At 34.3% G+C, this 20,580-nt stretch overlaps 1 protein-coding gene across 3 annotated transcripts in view; it reads right to left on the bottom strand.

The window, feature by feature from the left end:
- Positions 1 to 18,564, bottom strand: part of LOC110449066 — a 33,390-nt gene extending 14,826 nt beyond the window's left edge. The window contains exons 1-4 of one of the 3 annotated variants that reach the window (XM_021495654.1): positions 18,409 to 18,564; positions 4,607 to 4,858; positions 2,157 to 2,489; positions 753 to 917 (exon numbers count right to left, since the gene is read on the bottom strand). In XM_021495654.1, coding sequence (XP_021351329.1) covers positions 753 to 917; positions 2,157 to 2,489; positions 4,607 to 4,858; positions 18,409 to 18,469 — 811 coding nt within the window. In that variant the 5' untranslated portion in view covers positions 18,470 to 18,564. Of the gene's footprint in view, positions 1 to 752; positions 918 to 2,156; positions 2,490 to 4,450; positions 4,859 to 18,408 lie in introns of all 3 variants that reach the window. The other 2 variants (XM_021495653.1, XM_021495652.1) reach the window with 2 other exon arrangements.
- Positions 18,565 to 20,580: the final 2,016 nt, after the last annotated feature.

The following is a 20,580-nucleotide window of genomic DNA, read 5'->3' on the forward strand; positions in this document are numbered from 1 at the left end:
GCTCTTAGTTCATATTTATATTAGCTACATACAGAACATAAGGAAATGGCTCTACATTTATGCAATTGTCTTAAAAATTTAAAATGAATAACAAGGAACACCAACCTTATTGTCATACATGTGATCGACTATTTACAGACAAACACTAAAAAAAATCAAAACACAAACGGATTGGGCAGCAGGCATAGCCTATTTAAGCCCTCTCCAAACACGGTAACAAACAGTGGTAAAAGCATAGACATAGACATTAGAACACATACAAACACATATAAACAGGTTGATATTTATCGAATTAATAATTAAATTAGGGGAAACAACTACTAAATCATATCTTTATCATAATTGAATAAAATGGTTTAAATTCTAACTTTTTTATTTTGATACCAAAAAGTACCTATATACTAATGTCCATGAAAATCGGAGGATATTTAAATTTGGATGATCAAAGGCCATGAAATGGCAGCTATTTTGTTGAAACCGGATATGGACGTTACAGTTTTATGTGTGGTATCATATAGTACCTATATATACCAATTTTCATGAAAATCGGACAATATTTAGATTTTGACATATTTGTTGCCTCCTCATGGCGGCCATTTTGTTTTAAGAATCAGAAACCGGTATGCGCACTGCATAAGAAACGGGGCAAAAACAATAAGTACCCCCTCTTCGTTTAGGGGACATAATAACAACAACGTACAGATTGTGGAATAAGGCATGGTATCGCCATTTTGAATTAGGATTACACTTACCGTCCACTTGTGTGTATGGACCGACGGTCAGTCCGCCAGTGTCTGGCAGGACAAGGATGTTGAAGCTCACGCGGTACACTGACTCTGGCTCCATGTTCCATATCAAACTGACATCCACGTCGCTAATGTACTCCATGGAAATAGCAGTTGTTTTAGTCGGTAAACCTAATGAAATAGCAGCAAGTTTAGCAAGTTAATCTAAGTACAAAATAGAATAGCATGATGATGATGATAGAATAACGATGATGACGATGATGATGATGATGATGATGATGATGATGATGATGATGATGATGATGATGGATAAATAGAATGTTGTTGATGATGATGATGATGATGATGATGCTGCTGATGATGATGATGATGATGATGATGATGATGATGATGATGATGATGATGATGATGCTAGGATGATGATAGATTGATGATGTTGTTGATGATGTTGTTGATGATGATGATGTATTAAGATGATAATGGTGTATTACTATTGATGATGATTGACAAGGCTGAAGATGATATTCAGTCACGATGAGGATGATGATGATGATGATGAAAGATATGACGATGCAAGAGACAAACCATGCAAATGGGAATTGTATGTATGTGGGTGTATATGTGTTTATGTATTTATGTAATAAAAATGTCTTTAAAAATAAACAAATTATAAAAAAAATAATAATAGAATAGCAGTAAGTTTAGCAGATAAGCATTAGTACAACAACAAAATGGTGTTTGGTTTGGCAGGTGGAACTTAGTACAACTATCAAATAGCAGTAAGTATAGCAGGTAAACATTAAAATTATAAATTATAAAAATTGCAGTGTTTCTAGCAGGAAAGCATTAGTACATCAATAAAATTGCAGTGTGTTTAACATGTACATTAGGTAAATCGATACAATAGCAGCAAGTTTAGACGGTATCTTAAGAATTAAACAGTCGTGCGTTAAGCAGGTAAACATACCTGTAGTACAACACAACAATATCAGTAAATTGATAGGTAAACAATAACAACATAGCTGTAGGTTTAGCAGGTAGACCTTAGTACAATAATACAATCGTATAGGTTTGAACGGGAAGACCCTAGTTCCACAAAAGACACAAGTATTAACCTTTTGTTTGACATTTTCTTTAATCGGCCACACTTTACAAGCCGAACACGAAGTTAATACATACAGTAGAATAATATTGTGTTTACAGTGTAATATTGTGTTTACAGTGTAATATTGTGTTTACAGTGTTATATTGTGTTTACAGTGTAATATTGTGTTTACAGTGTTATATTGTTTTTACAGTAAACGTCTCATTCGCCATATGTGGAACCTCTAATAATATATCTTGTAAAAACAAAACGTATGTTGTTTATTGACATCATTCTTTAGTATAAACGACCCGACAAAGACTTACTCAGGACGATAATCTCAAGTAGGTTGGAGTTGACGCTAGAACGGTTGTTGACTGCATTACAACTTATGAAGGAATTCAATGATCCAGAGGACCTCTCCGCCATTATAGTCAAGTTTTGGTAAGTTCGAAACAAGTCTTTGCCAACAGAAACAATAGACAAGGTATCAGCTGACGAGGATATGTCGCCGTTGTCTCTGATCCAGCTGATGGTGGCCTGGGGTCGACTAGGGGACGTCTCACAACGTAAAGTGACATTTTCACCTTCTTTCACTACTAGTTGGTCTCCGATAATATCCCCGGACAAACTTACAAGGTAGACAGACTCCACGGGCTCTGGGATATGAAATAAAAATGAGCAACATTATGTATTTGCAAATCAGTTGTGGCACGACGAACGGTGTATCTGAATAAACACAAACAACAGTATGCATAATACATGTAAGTTTTCGTAATACAAACTATTGATATCACCCCTGCAGATCGAGAGAGAAAAAAGAATGCATGAGGTAACTATGAAGACAAAAACACGTGTAGCAAGCATCGGTGATTGGCTTCTGTGCCTTCCAATTCGGGACACAATGGTGGAAAAAATAATATACTGCCACACTTGGCTTTAGTGTTGAACATTCAGCCAATGACGAGGAATTCTGTCCCCAGTAGTTGTTATTTCATGCTAAAGGGTATTCGCAACAACTGGTTAACCCGTTGTCATTATAATGTGACCAAGCGGAATGCTAAAAGAACCTGCTAAATACATGGTGTTTACACAGAGGTAAACACATTTATACCGAGTGCTGTTTTAGTATACATGGCTAAACTCGAAAAAATATCAGTTCATTCCTTGAATCAAGGATATGCACAAATTTGGTCTGCCCCAAAAAAGCATTAATACTTTCAGGAACAGAAAGTATATCTTGTTTGGTGTCAATAAAAATGTCTTTCTATAGACTTTATTGTTTTGTTCTACAATACTAGAAACATCAACCAAATAAACATACAGGGATGTTTTCTATGGAACCGGGACCCAATTGAGAGAGCAGTTTCTTTGAAACCACTAGTCACTGTAATAGCAATTAACTAATATGGAAATTCTTCTGTACGCTTATATGAAGATGTTTGACTGATAACATTCCTGCACAATAGTTAGTTTCGAATCTTTTGATTTTCAACTTAACGAAATAATACGAAGACATGGTTTTATGATTTGAGATAAAATAACAAATAAGTAAATAAATAAAATTTCAAGCATTTCAAATGAAACAATTTTCATTTGTTCTGTACACTTTTTTGTCACATTTTGGTTTTACTTTGCAATTTTTCAATTATAGTACAAGGAATAGATGGCATACCAGCTTTAGAAGTACCCTCAGAATTACCGAAAATCTTATATAATATATAGATTTTGGCCTATTAGAATAAATAACACAGACCCATAAACTGCCAAAATATAGCTGTCCTGCTACTATTAAAACGAATACAGACCATGTCTTATAGTAACTATTGTTTTTATAAAACACTGGATAACGCATAAATACAAAATAGCGACAGTCTATACTGAAAAAAGGACATGTTTATACTTTGGGCTTCACCAAACACCCTTCGTGTCCTTGGTAAGCACGAAGTTTAGCGTCATGATAGAATACTATGTTAAGATTTCTTACTGATACGGGATCTATAAAGATCGTCTTCACTGGACTCAAAATAATAACAATGTAAACATAGACCAATAAGTAATTGCAGCTTGACATATTACTTTTGTTTTAATTGTCAATTGTTTCAATACACACACAAAAATTGTGTTGACATTGGATATGAAATGTGATACTTTCGGAGGAGTGTGCAATGCTTAAGTAGATCCAGCAGAACTTTATTTCAAATAGTTTGTTTTGACTTCCTTTCTTCTTAATCATTTGCCATTTTCCTATGCTATCCTGTACTAGACATATTGATAGAAAATAGTGCCATATACTTTTTTCCAGTTATGATTAATAAAACAATATTATATTTAAAGTGAAAAAAAACTATAAAGACTAAGTTTATTTTCAACACAAACAGGAATTGAAAACTTATTTGACGAGATTTCGAAAACGTCTGTTTCCTTTATCAGGCAAAGAGTGCATCGAAACAAACTTAGTCATTATCATTCAAACCAAACTTACGAATCCTACTCCAAAGAAAAAATACTATGTCATGTTAATGCAGAAACATAATCAATAAATAAAAGATGTCCAAACCGAATTTTTGTTTTTGTAATTATTCTGATATTTCATAGTAGACCACTGTTTGTAGCTTACCGATGACGTAGATCTTGGTAGAGATGGTAAGTGTAGAACGGGAGCTCCAGTTACCCACTATCACAACACAGTAAATCGTGTCGTCATGTCGAGGCTGTTCAACAGAGAACCGTACCAACGTCTCGTTTACCCAGCATGCCTGCGAAATGTTCCTACCTTCCTGGCACATATCTATTGCTGATAACGTCACGGATCCAAGGGTGTTTTCGCCTGTGCTGCTAGTTGACCACTGCAGCACCGATGCCGGTGATGTGCCGGCCATTATTGTGATGGTCAGTATCAGAGGCTGACCTTTCACGACTGTGGCTTCAGGATGAGGACTGAGAGACAACACAGGTGACGTAGACATGGACGTTGGTGAGGACGATAGGACCGATGTCCATGGTTCATATGTGACGTAACATCCCACTACAAACAAAATAACGTACTGCAGTTATGAAATCTTTAATGTTTTTTAAACAGTTAATATCTTTATAATTCAGAACTACCTGAAAACGTTTGGTCTGTTCAAAACGATATAGTAAACACGTACTGTTCCATCAGACGTTTGTCTTTTACTATTTCGTGTTGGTGTCATGTCCATGTCCGACCTTTATTGACCCCAATGACCTGTTAGTAAATGGGCAGTTAGGAATATAATTATAATAATTTAAATCAAATAATTCGACTTTCTTAAGCCTTTGTACTAGAAAGTAGTTCAAGGTCATGAGCAAGTGTACGAGTCCTTTATTAACATTAGATCAGCGACAGGATAGAACGGCAAACAATTACATCTGATCTTGGCTTTATTGTCTGATGTATAGAAGTCGTCGGATTTTTTTATTTTATTTTTATTAGATCTGAAACGTTATCTTAACAGTACTTAATATTATTTGATAGCCTTTCATCTAAACAAGCAACAACTAAAGGCACATTATGTGACTCCATGCTTCACAGTTCTGTAGAAGTCATTCTTTGGGAGTGTTTAACAGGGTAATAACTGACCTTAAAGACCATGTATGTGTATAAATCTGACAGCCCAAACTGGTTTACAGTTTTCAGCACTTTTGGAATTTGTAGCTTTGCATAGGGGGTGTATGACTAAATTAACCGTGTACTAACTAGTATGTACACGTCGTTCATAAATTTCCCCTGTATACACAATCTGAAAAAACTTTCTTTTCTTTCTCTATGTGACTAGTATTTTATTAATCAGCTGTAATGATATTAAGTTAAACCCAGGTCCTCTAGAACCTAGAATGTTCTCACCTCAATATAAGATCCTTAAGAAACAAGACTGATATTGTTGAAACCGAATTACATGAAAGGGATAATATCTGCCTAACTGAAACACACCTCAACCCTGAAATACCTAATTCTGAACTAATAATTCCATGTTACTCTGAACATCTTTATAGGCTGGATAGAAAACTGGTCCCGTTGTTTGGGTTTTAATCTATCACAAAAATAAAATTTTCGCTAAATGATGATCTTGAACATAATGAATTTGAAATGATATGTGTGGAAATCCATATTGAGGCGCACAAGTTTCTTCTGGCTTGTCCATATAGACCAGAATCACCAGTTACATATTGGGAAATTTTAGATCGAGTCATTAAAAAAGCTGTAAACACTAACTTAGATATAGTGATTACTGGTGATATTAATATGAACATGTTAAATCTTCAACCCCATTCTCACCTTGGTAGACTAATGACAAAATTTAATCTTTCTAGTTTTATCACAGACCCCACCCGTATCACTCCAACTCCATCAACTTCAATTGATATGGTCTTTTCCAACAACAGAAATCTAGTTAGAAAAGCATCTGTGCTTCCTCCTATATGTAGTGACCATTCTCTGATACAATTAAATATTTCCTATGCAGTTTTCAAAAAAAAGCAATATTTTATGCGACACTATAAAACACTTAATTAATTAGTCTATAGCCGTTAAGTATGCAACAGTTAGACCAAACGATAAAAAATGGATGACTAATGATATTAGACTACATATAAGACAACGAAATAGGGCTCATAGGGTTGCAAAATCTAGTAATTCGGCTTTTTTCTGGGAAAATTACAGAAACAAAAGAAATGAAACAATTAGTAAAATATGTGATGCCAAGAAAAGGTATGTTGAAAATTTACACAAAGCATTAACCGACAAAACTATTAGCCCTAACAAGTGGTGGAAAATTGCACAAATGTCCTTAATATAAATAACAAATCTACTTCTACTCCCCCACTAACACACAATAATTCATTGAAATACTTTGTATCAATATCTACCACTTCTGAAAATGCTGAGCCTATACCTGAAACTACTAACGATTTTCCTTATTCCATTAATGATATTGTTATAACCCAACAGGATGTTGAAGATCAGCTATTTCTTTTGAATGCTAATAAACCTGCTGCACCAGATAATATGATTCCCAAAATAATCAAACAATAACATCCATCTAACCTCTTTCCTCTAACTCTTCTATTTAACAAAACACTTGAAACTGGTAGCATTCCCTTCAGCTGGAAGATGGCTAATATTAACGCTATTTATGAAGGTAAAGGATTAGTTAATGAGGTGATTAATTACAGACCTATCTCTGTTACTTCATGTTTGAGTAAAATGTTAGAAAAATCATTTTTAAATATCTATATAATTACCTCATTACTTATAAAATCATTAAAAAATACCAGTCTGGCTTTACATCTAAAGATTCAACTGTAAATCAATTATTGTCTATTTACCAAAACAATGTTAATTGCCTAGATCAAAATAAAGAAATCAGATTTATATTCTGTGACATAAACAAGGCTTTTGATAGAGCTTGACACAATAGACTGCTAAAGGTTATCTCTTAAATTGGTTTTCGTAACTTTTTATCATACAGAAAACAGAGTGCTAACTGAAGGTTATACATCAACCTTTGACCCTGTTCAAGCAGTGGTTCCAAAAGGCTCGGTCCTCGGTCCGTTATTGTCTTTGATATGTATTAATGATATTGTTGATTGTGTTTCCAGTAGAATTGAATTATTTGCAGATGACCTCTCTCTATGGTATATGTGATAATAATCCCATTGAATTGGCACAAAATCTTTCTAATGACTTGACTAATATTAAGCTGTGGGCCATTAAATGGGACATTAAATGTAATCCTTCTAAAACTGAATCTGTAATATCCTCAGGGATCGAGATGCTGGGTGATACTATCCATGACCAGGTTATGTTTTATTTTACTGCCCGCCCTCTTTCTTCTAGTGATACCATCTGATCATGTAACAGTCTAAAACTCGCTTGGGTAATATCTTTGTCTGCTATCTGCTAATTCACTGAATTAGTACTAGCCCAATAGTCTTGTTTCCTGAAGGATGGTATGGACCTTGTATCATACTAGAGTCATTATCAGCAAGAACATTTGTTTGTCGAATGCTTTTTCCTCCATAAGGGCTGTGTTCTGCATACGCAGTATGTGGTTGGAGTTCTACAGTTCTTTCAGTTCTGATTACAATCACACTAAGTATGCTTTGATTCGAGATGGTTTTTTTATCGTGGTTGAGAAAAGCTGCGTCCTTTGTTCAGCTCATTTTCCCACTACTTTAGCTTTGGTTTTTATTGTCGAAGTTGTTTGGCGTCTTTGCTTGATAAAGCTGTTTAAGTGTCATCGTTACTAGACAGCATAGGGGGGAGTTGGGATGACATTCTGGGACCTGCTGGAACAAACTAGGCAGGGATATGTACTTCGCTTCTTGTAGTTCCAGGAGGGGAGGTACAGTGCGTTGCTGAATCTGCGTTGTTGGAGTGTTAATATCTGTGATACTTAAATCGGTGGCTGTATTTAAAATAGAGGAAGCATCAGCGATAGCAGGGTAGGCTGGGGTGTGTGATCTGCTCGAGACACAGATATTGTCTGTGTATTACATGGTTTGGTATGATGTGCCACCACAGGGACAGATATCGGAATGATTCAGTATCTGTAATGCACTTCTGAGACGGAAGGGTTCCTGGTTGTTTAGCCAACAGTCTAGTATCAGGATGTTTGCTGGGGGGAGGGGCTTGAACTGCAATACACTGCACGTTTGTAAAATGTATGTGTTCATTTTGTGAAAATAAATGACCGATAACATATATTGATAACGACATGTCTCAGGTGCTCCATAAAGACAGCTATGTTTTTCCGTTAAAAAGGACCTTGCATGTGGTGTGGTATATGGTGATAACGTAGGCTGTACTGGTGTTAAAATCACTATCATCCTCGAGTACCATGCTGGTGGAGACTTTCCATATTTGCTTGACAAAAAGACAATTACTATCGTTTATTGAGTTCTTATTGTTAATGGAGCGATTTTTGTCTTTAGAGAGAAGTTCTGTAGTAGGGATCTGTAATAATTGTCTTTAGAGAGAAGTTCTGTAGCAGGGATCTGTAATATTCGTCATTAGAGAGAAGTTCTGTAGTAGGGTTCTGTAATATTTGTCTTTAAAGAGAACTTCTGGATTGGGGATCTTTAATATTCGTCTTTAGACAGAATTTCTGTAGTAGGGATCTGTGATATTTGTCTTTAGAGAGAAGATCTGTAGTAGGGATCTGTAATATTCGCCTTTAGAGAGAAGTTCTGTAGGAGGGATCTGTGATATTCGTCTTTAGACAGAAGGTCTGTAGTAGGGATCTGTACTATTCGTCTTTAGAGAGAACTTCTGTAGTAGGGATCTGTGATATTTGTCTTTAGAGAGAAGATCTGTAGTAGTGATCTGTAATATTCGTCTTTAGACAGAAGTTCTGTAGTAGGGATGTGTAATATTTGTCTTTAGAGAAGTTCTGTAGTAGGCATCTGTACTATTCGTCTTTAGAGAGAACTTCTGTAGTAGGGATCTGTAATATTCGCCTTTAGAGAGAAGTTCTGTAGGAGGGATCTGTGATATTCGTCTTTAGACAGAAGTTCTGTAGTAGGGATCTATAATATTTGTCTTTAGAGAAGTTCTGTAGTAGGAATCTGTAATATTTGTCTTTAGAGAAGTTCTGTAGTAGGAATCTGTAATATTTGTCTTTAGAGAAGTTCTGTAGTAGGGTTCTGTAATATTTGTCTTTAAAGAGAAGATCTGTAGTAGGGATCTGTAATATTCGCCTTTAGAGAGAAGTTCTGTTGTAGGGATCTGTAATATTTGTCATTAGAGAGAAGTTCTGTAGTAGGGATCTGAAATAATTGTCTTTAGAGAGAAGTCCTGTAGAAGGGATCTGTAATAATTGTCTTTAGAGAGAAGTTATGTAGTGGTGATCTGTAATATTTGTCTGTAAAGAGAAGATCTGTAGTAGGGATCTGTAATATTTGTCATTAGAGAGAAGTTCTGTAGGAGGGATCTGTGATATTCGTCTTTAGAGAAAAGTTCTGTAGTAGGGATCTGAAATATTCGTCTTTAGAGAGAAGTTCTGTAGTAGGGATCTGTGATATATGTCTTTAGAGAGAAGTTCTGTAGTAGGGATCTGTGATATTCGTCTTTAAAGAGAAGTTCTGTAGTAGGGATCTGTAATATTTGTCTTTAGAGAGAAATTCTGTAGTAGGGATCTGTAATATTTGTCTTTAGAGAGAAGTTCTGTTGTAGGGATCTGTAATATTTGTCTTTAAAGAGAAGTTCTGTAGTAGGGGTCTGTAATATTCGTCTTTAGACAGAAGTTCTGTAGTAGGGATCTGAAATATTCGTCTTTAGAGAGAAGTTATGTAGTGGTGATCTGTAATATTTGTCTTTAGAGAGAGGTTCTGCAGTAGTGATCTGTAATATTCGTCTTTAGACAGAAGTTCTGTAATAGGGATCTGTAATATTCATCTTTAGAGAGAAGTTCTGCAGTAGGGATCTGTGATATTCGTCTTTAGAGAGAAGTTCTGTAGTAGGGATCTGTAATATTTGTCTAGCTCACTTTTCCTGGCTTCTGGCTTTTTATTAAGTGTTGGTCGTTTATTCAACGTGAATGGGGGTCTCTGCTTACTTGTAGTTGTAGCACGCTTACATGTCTATGGTTTGAAACTGTCATGAAGTTTCCTGATTCTAGCTGGACGAGTTAAACACAGGTCAGCCATCTTGAAAGTGAAACTTTTGGTAAAATGGCACGATTAAAAGTCAAATTTGTTAGAATAGGTTAAGGTGTCGGCTATAATGTAAAAATAGTCAAAGCACCATTCGGCAGTTGTATAGACATGACGATAAAGACTACTGATGGAACATTAATACAAGTTAATTATTAAAATGCCAATGAAACAAGCCTACAATGGCAGTTCCGTAAACCCATTAGACATTTTTTTAAATCACGCATCCGTAAATTTAAAAGTCTGAAAAAATACTCAAAACACAGCATAAAAAGTCTTAAGATTTTGATAGCCACCATCTAAGTATCTCAAAAGCCAATGTGGAACCGTAAAACCAATAAAACTGGAATAATATATAACAAGCTATTTTCACCGATGTCGACTGCCATGCGCCGCCTTTCCCATCATTCATCTCCGATGGTTGATGACAATCGGACGGAGCATAAAATATAATCGTATCCGAGGCTTGCCAGGGATTAGGACTTCATGAATATTACTCCGACAGATGATAAGTTTGTCATGCTCTCAAGATAAAGACATATTTGTTAATATAACAATTATTCCAATGTCAATTAAATAACTAAATGTGGCCTCATATATTTACCTACATACATTGTATATACAGATTTGAGGATCACGTAACAAACTGCTCACATAAAATACCATATAATCCTAAGTCTAATAATTTTGACTCAAATTTCTTTCAAAGTAAAACTGTTTTACAATTAACAATATCTACGTATCATTAACAATTGTCCTCCACGCTATAAACACGTGGATAGGTTTAGAGTCACTTGGAGAGTGTTTACAATGTATACAGTCACTTGACCCTAAGGATAAACGTCACGTGACCTTAGGTATGACCTTTGGTACTCGTGAACTCTATTGAACGTCCTTCACTGTACTTAGCTAACGCGCATTCATTCCATCCAGTCGTCTGGCGGTGAAGTGTATACTTGTAATAGATTAAACCTTATAGCAAACGGAAACGTCATCACTTTAAGTGACTGATATAGATGAACAACTCTTAACATATTCATCTTTTCACAAAATAAAAGGCGTGTACATTTTTATCTTTCACTTGTCTTAGTTGAACTGGGTCAAACATAACCGTTCACTGTTGTGTGTCTGTAACCAAAACTATGGACCGTGGTGTTAGAAGAAATCAGACAAACTAACAAAAACCTGTCAATTAATAGGTTTTTTTATTGCCAGTCTTAATGGTGAAAATAAGTTTGTTATATAACGTTTATAGTATACGTATTTAAATTATTGAACAAGTTGATCTTGCATGATTCATTAACCCTTTCACCACTGTAGACCATAATAGACTAATCCAGATCAATGCCTGGTAGAGTCTACTAAAGTTGCATAGGGGTGAAAGGGTTAAAGGCGGTGTTCCTGAAGTGCAGTTTTGACACCCGTTAATTTCTGGATGTTTTTTATGGGTGCTGTAGTGTTTTGAAGTACCCGATGTTACATTGACATGTGGAACAACGAGGTCCAGTTGGATTGCTTGACCAATACTTGCTAATTGGTTAGAGTAAATCACTTTACTCATTCACCCCTCAAAAAAAATGACTCTTCCTATTCCAAAAATGCAATACCCAGACTTTATTGATTTTGTAAATAAATAGTTTTGATATTTTATGTCTAAGCGAGACAAAAACTGACGACTTAGATGTTATTGATTTACCTGGTTTTGTAATTAAAATGAAGAATCGTTTTCAATTTAGAAAAACGAAAGGTGGCGGAACAACACTGGCTTTTAAGTGTGGTTTAGAAAACTGTATAAATACTTTAGAAAGTGACAGCAAGTATGTAAGCTGATTTAAGGTAAATGGTACCGTCTGCCATTGATCTGTGAATTTGCTGTTTGGTATAGTGTATATACCACCTGAAAATTCTAAATACCATTTAGGTGATCCATATTCAGAACTTGAAAATGAGTACCTACATTTCTCAACCAATAGTAATTATGTATGTCTTTTAGGCGATTTTAATGCCCGAACATCAAAGGCAAATGAGTTTATAGATGTACATGTACATGAAATAGAAAGCAATGATGACTTTACAGCTGAGATTCTTAATGACGCACAGAATACTAGTGTTTTTAATGATTTACCTTCCCAAAATATAGATCAAGTTGTGATGATAAAAAGAATAATTCCGGGAACCGACTCCTAGATTTTTGTAAATACAAAGACCTTTTTATTTGTAACGGTCGAACTGGCCGCGACAAAAGTATTGGTAAGCTTACGTGTAAAAACGCTAGTGTGGTTGATTATAATTATGTATTATGTTCATCTAGACTTGTAAAAAATCTACATGAATTTGATATTTTAGACTTTAATTCCTTATTATCTGATGTACTTTGTCCAATTTTATTAACTTTACAATTTAATAACATTTTAAACACCTGTGTAACAAACAACCAAACCCCACAATCTGGAGAAAGAATTAACCAATGGAAAACAGAGAAAACACATGATTACATTAATAATATTGATGATGATGTAGTAAAAGGTATATCTGATATGATTGACAATTGTACAGATCCATATGAATTGAATGTTGACGAAGTTGTTGACAATTGTAGTAATATTTTATTACATGCTGCTAAAAAAAACACTTGGCACAAAACCCTATACTGCTAGTAAGCGTGAGAAGTCAGTCGCCCCCAAAGAAACCACAATAAATATAAAGAATCTGAAAAAGTTTATAAAAGTTAAATGGATAAAAGTATTAAAACGTTCAGACATGATATCAGAAAAAAATTGAAGGTAATGAAAAGTCAAAGGGATTATTGGAAGCTATTGAAATCTGGTGGAGAAAGAAAACCGAAAGGAACAATACCTATAGACGAATTTCTAAATTGTTACAAAGACCTTAATACATGTGATGATGATGATGAAAACGGTACTGATGTGCCTATGGATATTGTTAATACCATTAATGAGTTTTTAAACTGTGATATAACAAAGGAGGAGGTAAAATGAGCTATTAGGTCGTTGAAAAATAACAAAACATGCTCTGATGACAATATTATGAATGAATATATATCAAACATTCTGTTACAAAAATGACTGATTTGTATGTCAAAGTGTTTAATATTATTTTCAATAGTGGGAAATTCCCATCAAAATGGCTGACTATTGTTCCTATTTTTAAAAATAAAGGTTCACCTATGGAACCTAAACATTATAGACCAATTACGATTGTTAGTTGTTAAGGAAAGTTGTTCACTAGTATATTAAATGAAAGACTACAGAAATACACAGAGGAGGTCAGCTTGATATGTGAAAATCAGACCGGGTTTCGTAAAAAAGATTCTACTATTGATAACATTTTTGTACTTTACTCTTTGATAAATTTGACTCAGATGCTGAAAAGTAAATTATATTGTGCATTTTTTGACTTTGAAAATGCCTTTGATAAAATATGGCGCAATGGCTTGTGGAACAAGATGTTAATGAGCGGAATTAATGGGAAAATGTTAACAATTATCTTTAACATGTATCAAGGCATTAAGTCAAATATATCTTTTAATGGTGAATGTTCTGCTTATTTTCCATGTAAAATGGTTTGAGACAAGGAGAATATCTGTCTCCCTTTTTATTTAGTCTGTACTTGAACGATCTAGAAGAGTTCATGGTCCAAAATAACGTTCAGGGTTTGACAAACCTTAGTACTAAATTAGAAAATAATCTACATGTATACATAAAGCTTTTTATTTTACTATATGCTGATGATACACTACTTTTCTCGGACTGTCCAGTTGACTTGCAACTACAATTAAATGGATTCAGTGAACACTGTAAACAGTGGAAATTAAAGGTTAATATAGGAAAAACCAAATGTATAGTGTTTAGTTAAGACGTAAAATCAATAGAAATGTATTTTTATTTAATAATGAGGTGATAGAGTTGGTGGACAATTTTACCAAATTGGGTACGGCATTTAGTCGAACTGGTTCATTCAATGAAACGAAAAAATACAATATTAAAAAGGCTACTATAGCAATGTATGACGTTATAAAGAAAGGCAGACTACATAATTTATCAGTTCATTGTATATATGATTCATTTGACAAGATTGTAAAACCCATACTGTTATATGGTTGTGAAGTTTGGGGTCTTACTGACCTTAAGGTAATTGAACGTGTACATTTAAAGTTCTGTAAATTATTACTAGGGTTGTAAGTAGCACCCCAAATTATATGGTATATGGAGAACTAGGTACTAGTCCACTTGAAATAAAAGAAAAAACAAGAATAATATCATATTGGTCACAATTGACTCATTCTAAAGGAAATAAATTAATATTATATTGTATAAATTTCTTTGCCATCAACATAATGTTGATGATAAACCGGTTCCATATATAAGCTTTATTAAACGTATTTTAAATGAATGTGGTATGAGTTACCTATGGAATGTCCAATATTCTTCAGAATGTAATATCACATGGCTAAAGCATGTTATTAAACAAAGATTGTACGACCAGTATTTACAGAAATGGCAGAGTGATGCACACACTTCATCAAAAGCTACATGTTATAGGATTTAAAAAAAAATTGTCACTTTGAAAATTACTTAGATATTTTAAGTGATACAGATAGAGTTACATTTTGTAAATTTAAGACTACTAATCACAAATTCATTGTTGAAACCGGCAGATGGCATAATATAGAGTAAAATGAAAGAAAATGTCCACACTGTAACAGTCAGCAAATTGGTGACGAATCCATTACTTGATTGAGTGTCCGTCTGGGTTTCGAATTTTATATATAGACAAATATTTTTGGACGAGACCAAATGTAATTAAGTTTTATGAATTGATGAATACTACTAATATAAAAACATTGAAGAAACTTTGTACTAATGTGTATATATTATGAAACAGTACTGTGTACTACCGACTACGAACACTACATTTACTATATATTATATTGTAAAAATGTTTCTCTATACATTGTATTGTGAAAGAGAATAAAGTTGAATTGAAAAATTCAAAATTTGGAATAGTTCATTATGAAAACAAAGGGAAATGGCTTAAGCCTTTGGTTAGAAAAAAATGTCAACTAAGTAGTATTGCTATTAATGTAAAAGAAAAACCTTTGTATGGTTTGGACCTTCTTTGGCCCCCGATTCTGTCGAAATTCAAAATCTTTTATTGAAATTTAAAGTGACTTTTTAAAATCTGTTCACTTAACTATTATGAAAACATTTATTTATGGTTTCGATAATGGTTGTGAACTGTTGACGCTTTAGTCCCAATATGGCCTTTTTGTGTCGAGGGGCCTTTACGCCTGAACATACAAACAATGCAAGTTGAAATTATCAAAATAAATAAAGGGTCGGAGTAGCTAGTATTAAGTCAATTTTGTTAGATTTTCAGCAAGTTTTTTTTCTCTTTCTGCTACAGAGTAAACTCTTAAACAAACTTCCTACTTCGCCAAAGTTATAATCAAGGAAATAGTGTTTTTTTTAAATTGAATTTTGATGGACGAAAGAACCTAAGCTAAACACATACAAATGTACATAGCCATTAATCAAAAAATATAATTTCCGAATCACGACAGCTAGACTATAAGGTAAATTTAAATGAGAAAAACGATACAAATTATATAATTATTTCCTTATGGTTAAATGTTTTTACACTAACTCCCTTTGTATAAAAATGGCAATAAGATACAAACAAAGTAACAACATGTTGTTTTTAAAGTTTTAACTTTTTAAGTTTTATTTATACACTCATGACATATGTTGTTTATACAATCTGAGTCCCAACCGAGGCCGTTTAAACCTTCATAGAGTCGGAGCCTTCATCGCGTACCTGTACTCACTCCGCCATGTTTTCTCCCTTTTTTAGATTATGCACATTTACTTATTAACGAGTTCTGTCTCTGGAATACTTATTGGCGTCAATGTTGGTGATTGATTCAGCGAACATTTTCTTCAAGGTTTCTTTTCGGGATTCAATTGTAGACGGCGTGCCGTCTTTAAGCAAGAGGCCAAGGGCTACGTACTTTTCTGAGCATATGACTGAAGTGATTGAAACTGCTGGATCCTGTTGTCAGGTCCCGGAAACAAGAGACCTTGCATCAATTCTGTTATACAATTTAACAATGACAATTTTTTTTTCTCAAAACTGTAGAAATGTGTCTGTAAGACACGGATGCCCCGTTCCCAGTTTGGCCGTATTGGGTAAATTGGATGTAAAAATGCAATAAAGTTGATTGATTGATATATATATATAGTCCGCCTTTGCGTATTGCAGAGTTATCTTCTCTTGGGAGCAGGTATTGATTGTTACGTCATTGGTTTGTGTGAGAAAATTACGTCGTTTTCTCAAAAATTGATGACGTTACTCTCACAAACCAATGACGTAACAAACAATACCTGCTCACAAGAGAAGATAACTCTGCAATACGCAAAGACGGAATATATATATATCAATAAATCAACTTTATTGCATTTTTACATCCAATTTACAAGGATCGAACTGCAAACATCAAACAAACATTGATACTTTATAATGGACAGCAAAAACTACATACTTATTCATTCTGCAAGCCTGCCTTCCTCAGTTCAAATGACTATATATATATACCTCTCTGGACTAAGGATAGACGTTAGTCTCTGGACTCACGTATACACACACACAGTGTAGTGGGTGCTACAAGCTACGTTACACACGCTGAGAGTTGGCGTGTGTGCTATTTTTAGCATGTCAAAATTCACATATTAATTAATTACAAGAGTATTTATTAACTTTGAGTACATTTTCAAAAAAATAGAAAAACAATTGAATCAAACTTGCAATCATCGGGCATCACAATATTCTCCCACAAATACATAGATATATCACTGGTGCGATTACAAGCAAAACATCGACAGAATGTTAGAGCCATGGCTATAGCCTCTTGGCTATAAATAGCCCAGAGAACTACAAACGAAAAATGTACATTTTTAGGCTATCACTGCTAAGTTCTATACGTATTATCAGCTAAGATGGTTATAAACGATGAGAAGGGCTATGTATAAGTACAATAGTACTTGTTTCCCAATCATCAGAATGAAATGTCTATGTTATTGTACATGTTTATTGACATGAATAAAATATGGTTTAAACTAAAAAACGAAAATGAAAATATTAATCCAAAGGTTTTTTTCTGAAAATCAAAAAAAAAATACCGAAAAATACCGAAAATGATTCATTACATTTTTTTAAGTTCATCTGAAAAGTATACGAAGAATGAAATCAGTTCTACCGACTGACAGACTGACAGAAATGTTGTATTTAATTTCCTCATAAATCGAGATTATTACAAAACTAAAAAAGTTAAAAGCTTGAAACATTATCCTTCTTTTATATGACATTGTATGTTTTATTGTCATTGAAACACAAGATAAACAATCACAGGGTGTCAATTAAAAGGGACAATTAGAATAGAAATCAATTCACTGCGGAACGAAAAACGCCGAGATAGACATCAAAACAACAGGACACATTTGACAGGAACGAGTGTTGATAATGTATAATAAGCTAAAGTAAGCTGACAAATATTGATCATTGTAAAAAATGACAACTGTTTTATTTTTGTGTCTTCTAAGTCGATTAACTTTGGCTGGAAATTGATCTAATTTTATGTACATTTTACCTGTCTTATATGTAGATCAATATGTGACACTTGAATAAAATTATTTTATTATTATTATATTATAACACATCATAGAGTCATAGTAAAACCTTCGGAGGCGAATCGAAGGGCCATGTAAATGTACTCCATAGTAAATTAAATTACATCACAATAAATTAGAGTAATACGAGTTTAGGTTTAAATAAATCAGAAAAAACATCTATAAATATGAAATAAGAGAACTGAGATGGACATACCGTGTGGGGGAGCCAGAGCCAGGAAGAACACGCCCAGGGTTACCTTTAAATTCCAAAACATCACGTTCCAAGCTATGTCGCTGTCAGTATAAGTACACGTTATAGGTTGTGTCAGTGCGACTGTCACGTGACTATATGGTTTAAGTCGAACGTCGGTACAACTTCCTCATCTATGTATTATTTCCGCTTAAAACATCAATTCAAGCTTGAACACTGACCCCCCTCGACTTTGAGTCTAATAGAAGGTCAAAGCTACACAAATATCTTCTACTTGTTAAATGTTACTATGAAAGGAAAAACAACAGGAATAAACATTTCTCATCAACATAAATTTATCTTTTTTCTTAACATACCTTATTTATGTTGATGAGAAATGTCTATTCCTGTTGTTTTTCCTTTTATATCGAATTATAATTCCGATTTCACCTCGTCTACTGAGGCTGTATCCACAGGTACTAGCCTCGTCTTTCAATACACCTGTAATGTAATCAAGGATGCTAACTCTGTAATAACCGTTCATAATATTACGCCGGTAGCAGTCTAGATCGACAGGAAGAATTTGATGTATGATTTGCCATATATCATGCAGTATAATTTTCGGTATACTTCATGAAACATCGAAAAATGGTATCACTGTGCTGTATCATTGTTTCAAGCTTACTTAAGGGACATCAAAGTGGAAACTTACATTCCCGGTAAAGCTTTAGCTTTGATAAAGCATTTATGAAGAATAATAATAGCTCGCGGTAATCGCATGAAAAACAAGAGAAATATTCAACAAAAATTATCAACAACAGTCTATGAGTGTAAAAACAATTCCAATATGGCCAGACCAGGGCCCGCATTCATAAAACCGTTCTCATGGTTAAGCATCATTTTGTGCTCAATCCTGATTTCTTTTTCCGGTCATGAATTATTATAAAAGATGCTATTCGTCAATGATTTGTGAGGGGGGAAAATGAGACTAAAAAATGAATACTGTTTTCAATGTTTACAATTGACTTTCTGGTCATTTAACATGACTTGAGTGAGTTACAAGAAAAGTGGTTTGAGCACAGAATCCATGCTTGAGTATGAGAATACGGACACAGGACTCGGACCCTAGACCTCAGACTGTTACATTGTCGCTCTAACTGACCGAGCTGCCCTGGTCAATGGAAGTGTCCTAGCCCGACTGTGCTAATGCTATTTTCAAAACGAAATCAAGGGACGAAAAAACAGATGGCAGAAGAACAGGTATCCTCAAATAATTCTCGATCAAATTATTGTTCATATAAGCTTGGTGTCTGTGGTTACCTACGCGACGTGACAGGTAACCTCAAATAATTTTCGGTCAAATTATTTTTCATATAAGCTTGGTATCCGTAACAGCAGTATACAAGTAACATTTCCTCTATGTAATGAATAAAAACAATCACGTCATCAGCTCGAGATTAAATTCCTACATTTTAACTTTATATGTACTGAATGAAAAATATTATTAGATTGTAAATGTAAATTAGACTGACTATTTTTTTCTGTTTCGTTGTTACAGTATATATTTATAGGTGATCGGAAATAAAATAGGTGAGTGAAACTATCGACTGTTAACCACATGATGTTGGGCCGCTCTTAGAACAGAGAAATTACTAGGAACAAGGAAGTATAAACTACAAATATCCCAAATCTTACATGCCTTGTAGATTTAAATGGTTTTAAGAAGAGGACGCTAAGGAAACCCCCAATTCTGCAGGTGGGCCCACATAAGTTTTACAAGGACATTTGAACTATAGTAAATGACTAGAAGGAATCAAGAGGCGTTTGTAGTCTATTTTCTTAACTATTTTGATTTATTTAATTGTCGCCTTAACGTGTCATAAAGATCATATGTTACAACATTGGCGACTGTCACGGTACCGTATCGGTTCTATTAATCGCCCAGTCCTTTTTATCACCAGACCATGTCCACTTCAAACCATATTTCCGATTTTTTAAAGCACCTTTATTACCCTTCTTTCCGAAAGGGGCTAATTTGCACCGACGTGCTGAACTAATCTTCAAGTGTATGTACTTGTAAACCACACTTAACCTGATTGTTTCCGATTTACTTAGAAATATTTGGATCTTTACTGAATCGTTTGTAGAATGTTAGGTCTAGCCGCACACGATCTTTTTCATTTCTGTCGTAAAATA

This window comes from Mizuhopecten yessoensis, unplaced genomic scaffold (assembly GCF_002113885.1).
Source record: "Mizuhopecten yessoensis strain PY_sf001 unplaced genomic scaffold, ASM211388v2 scaffold4477, whole genome shotgun sequence".
NCBI classification, from domain to species: Eukaryota; Metazoa; Mollusca; class Bivalvia; order Pectinida; family Pectinidae; genus Mizuhopecten; species Mizuhopecten yessoensis.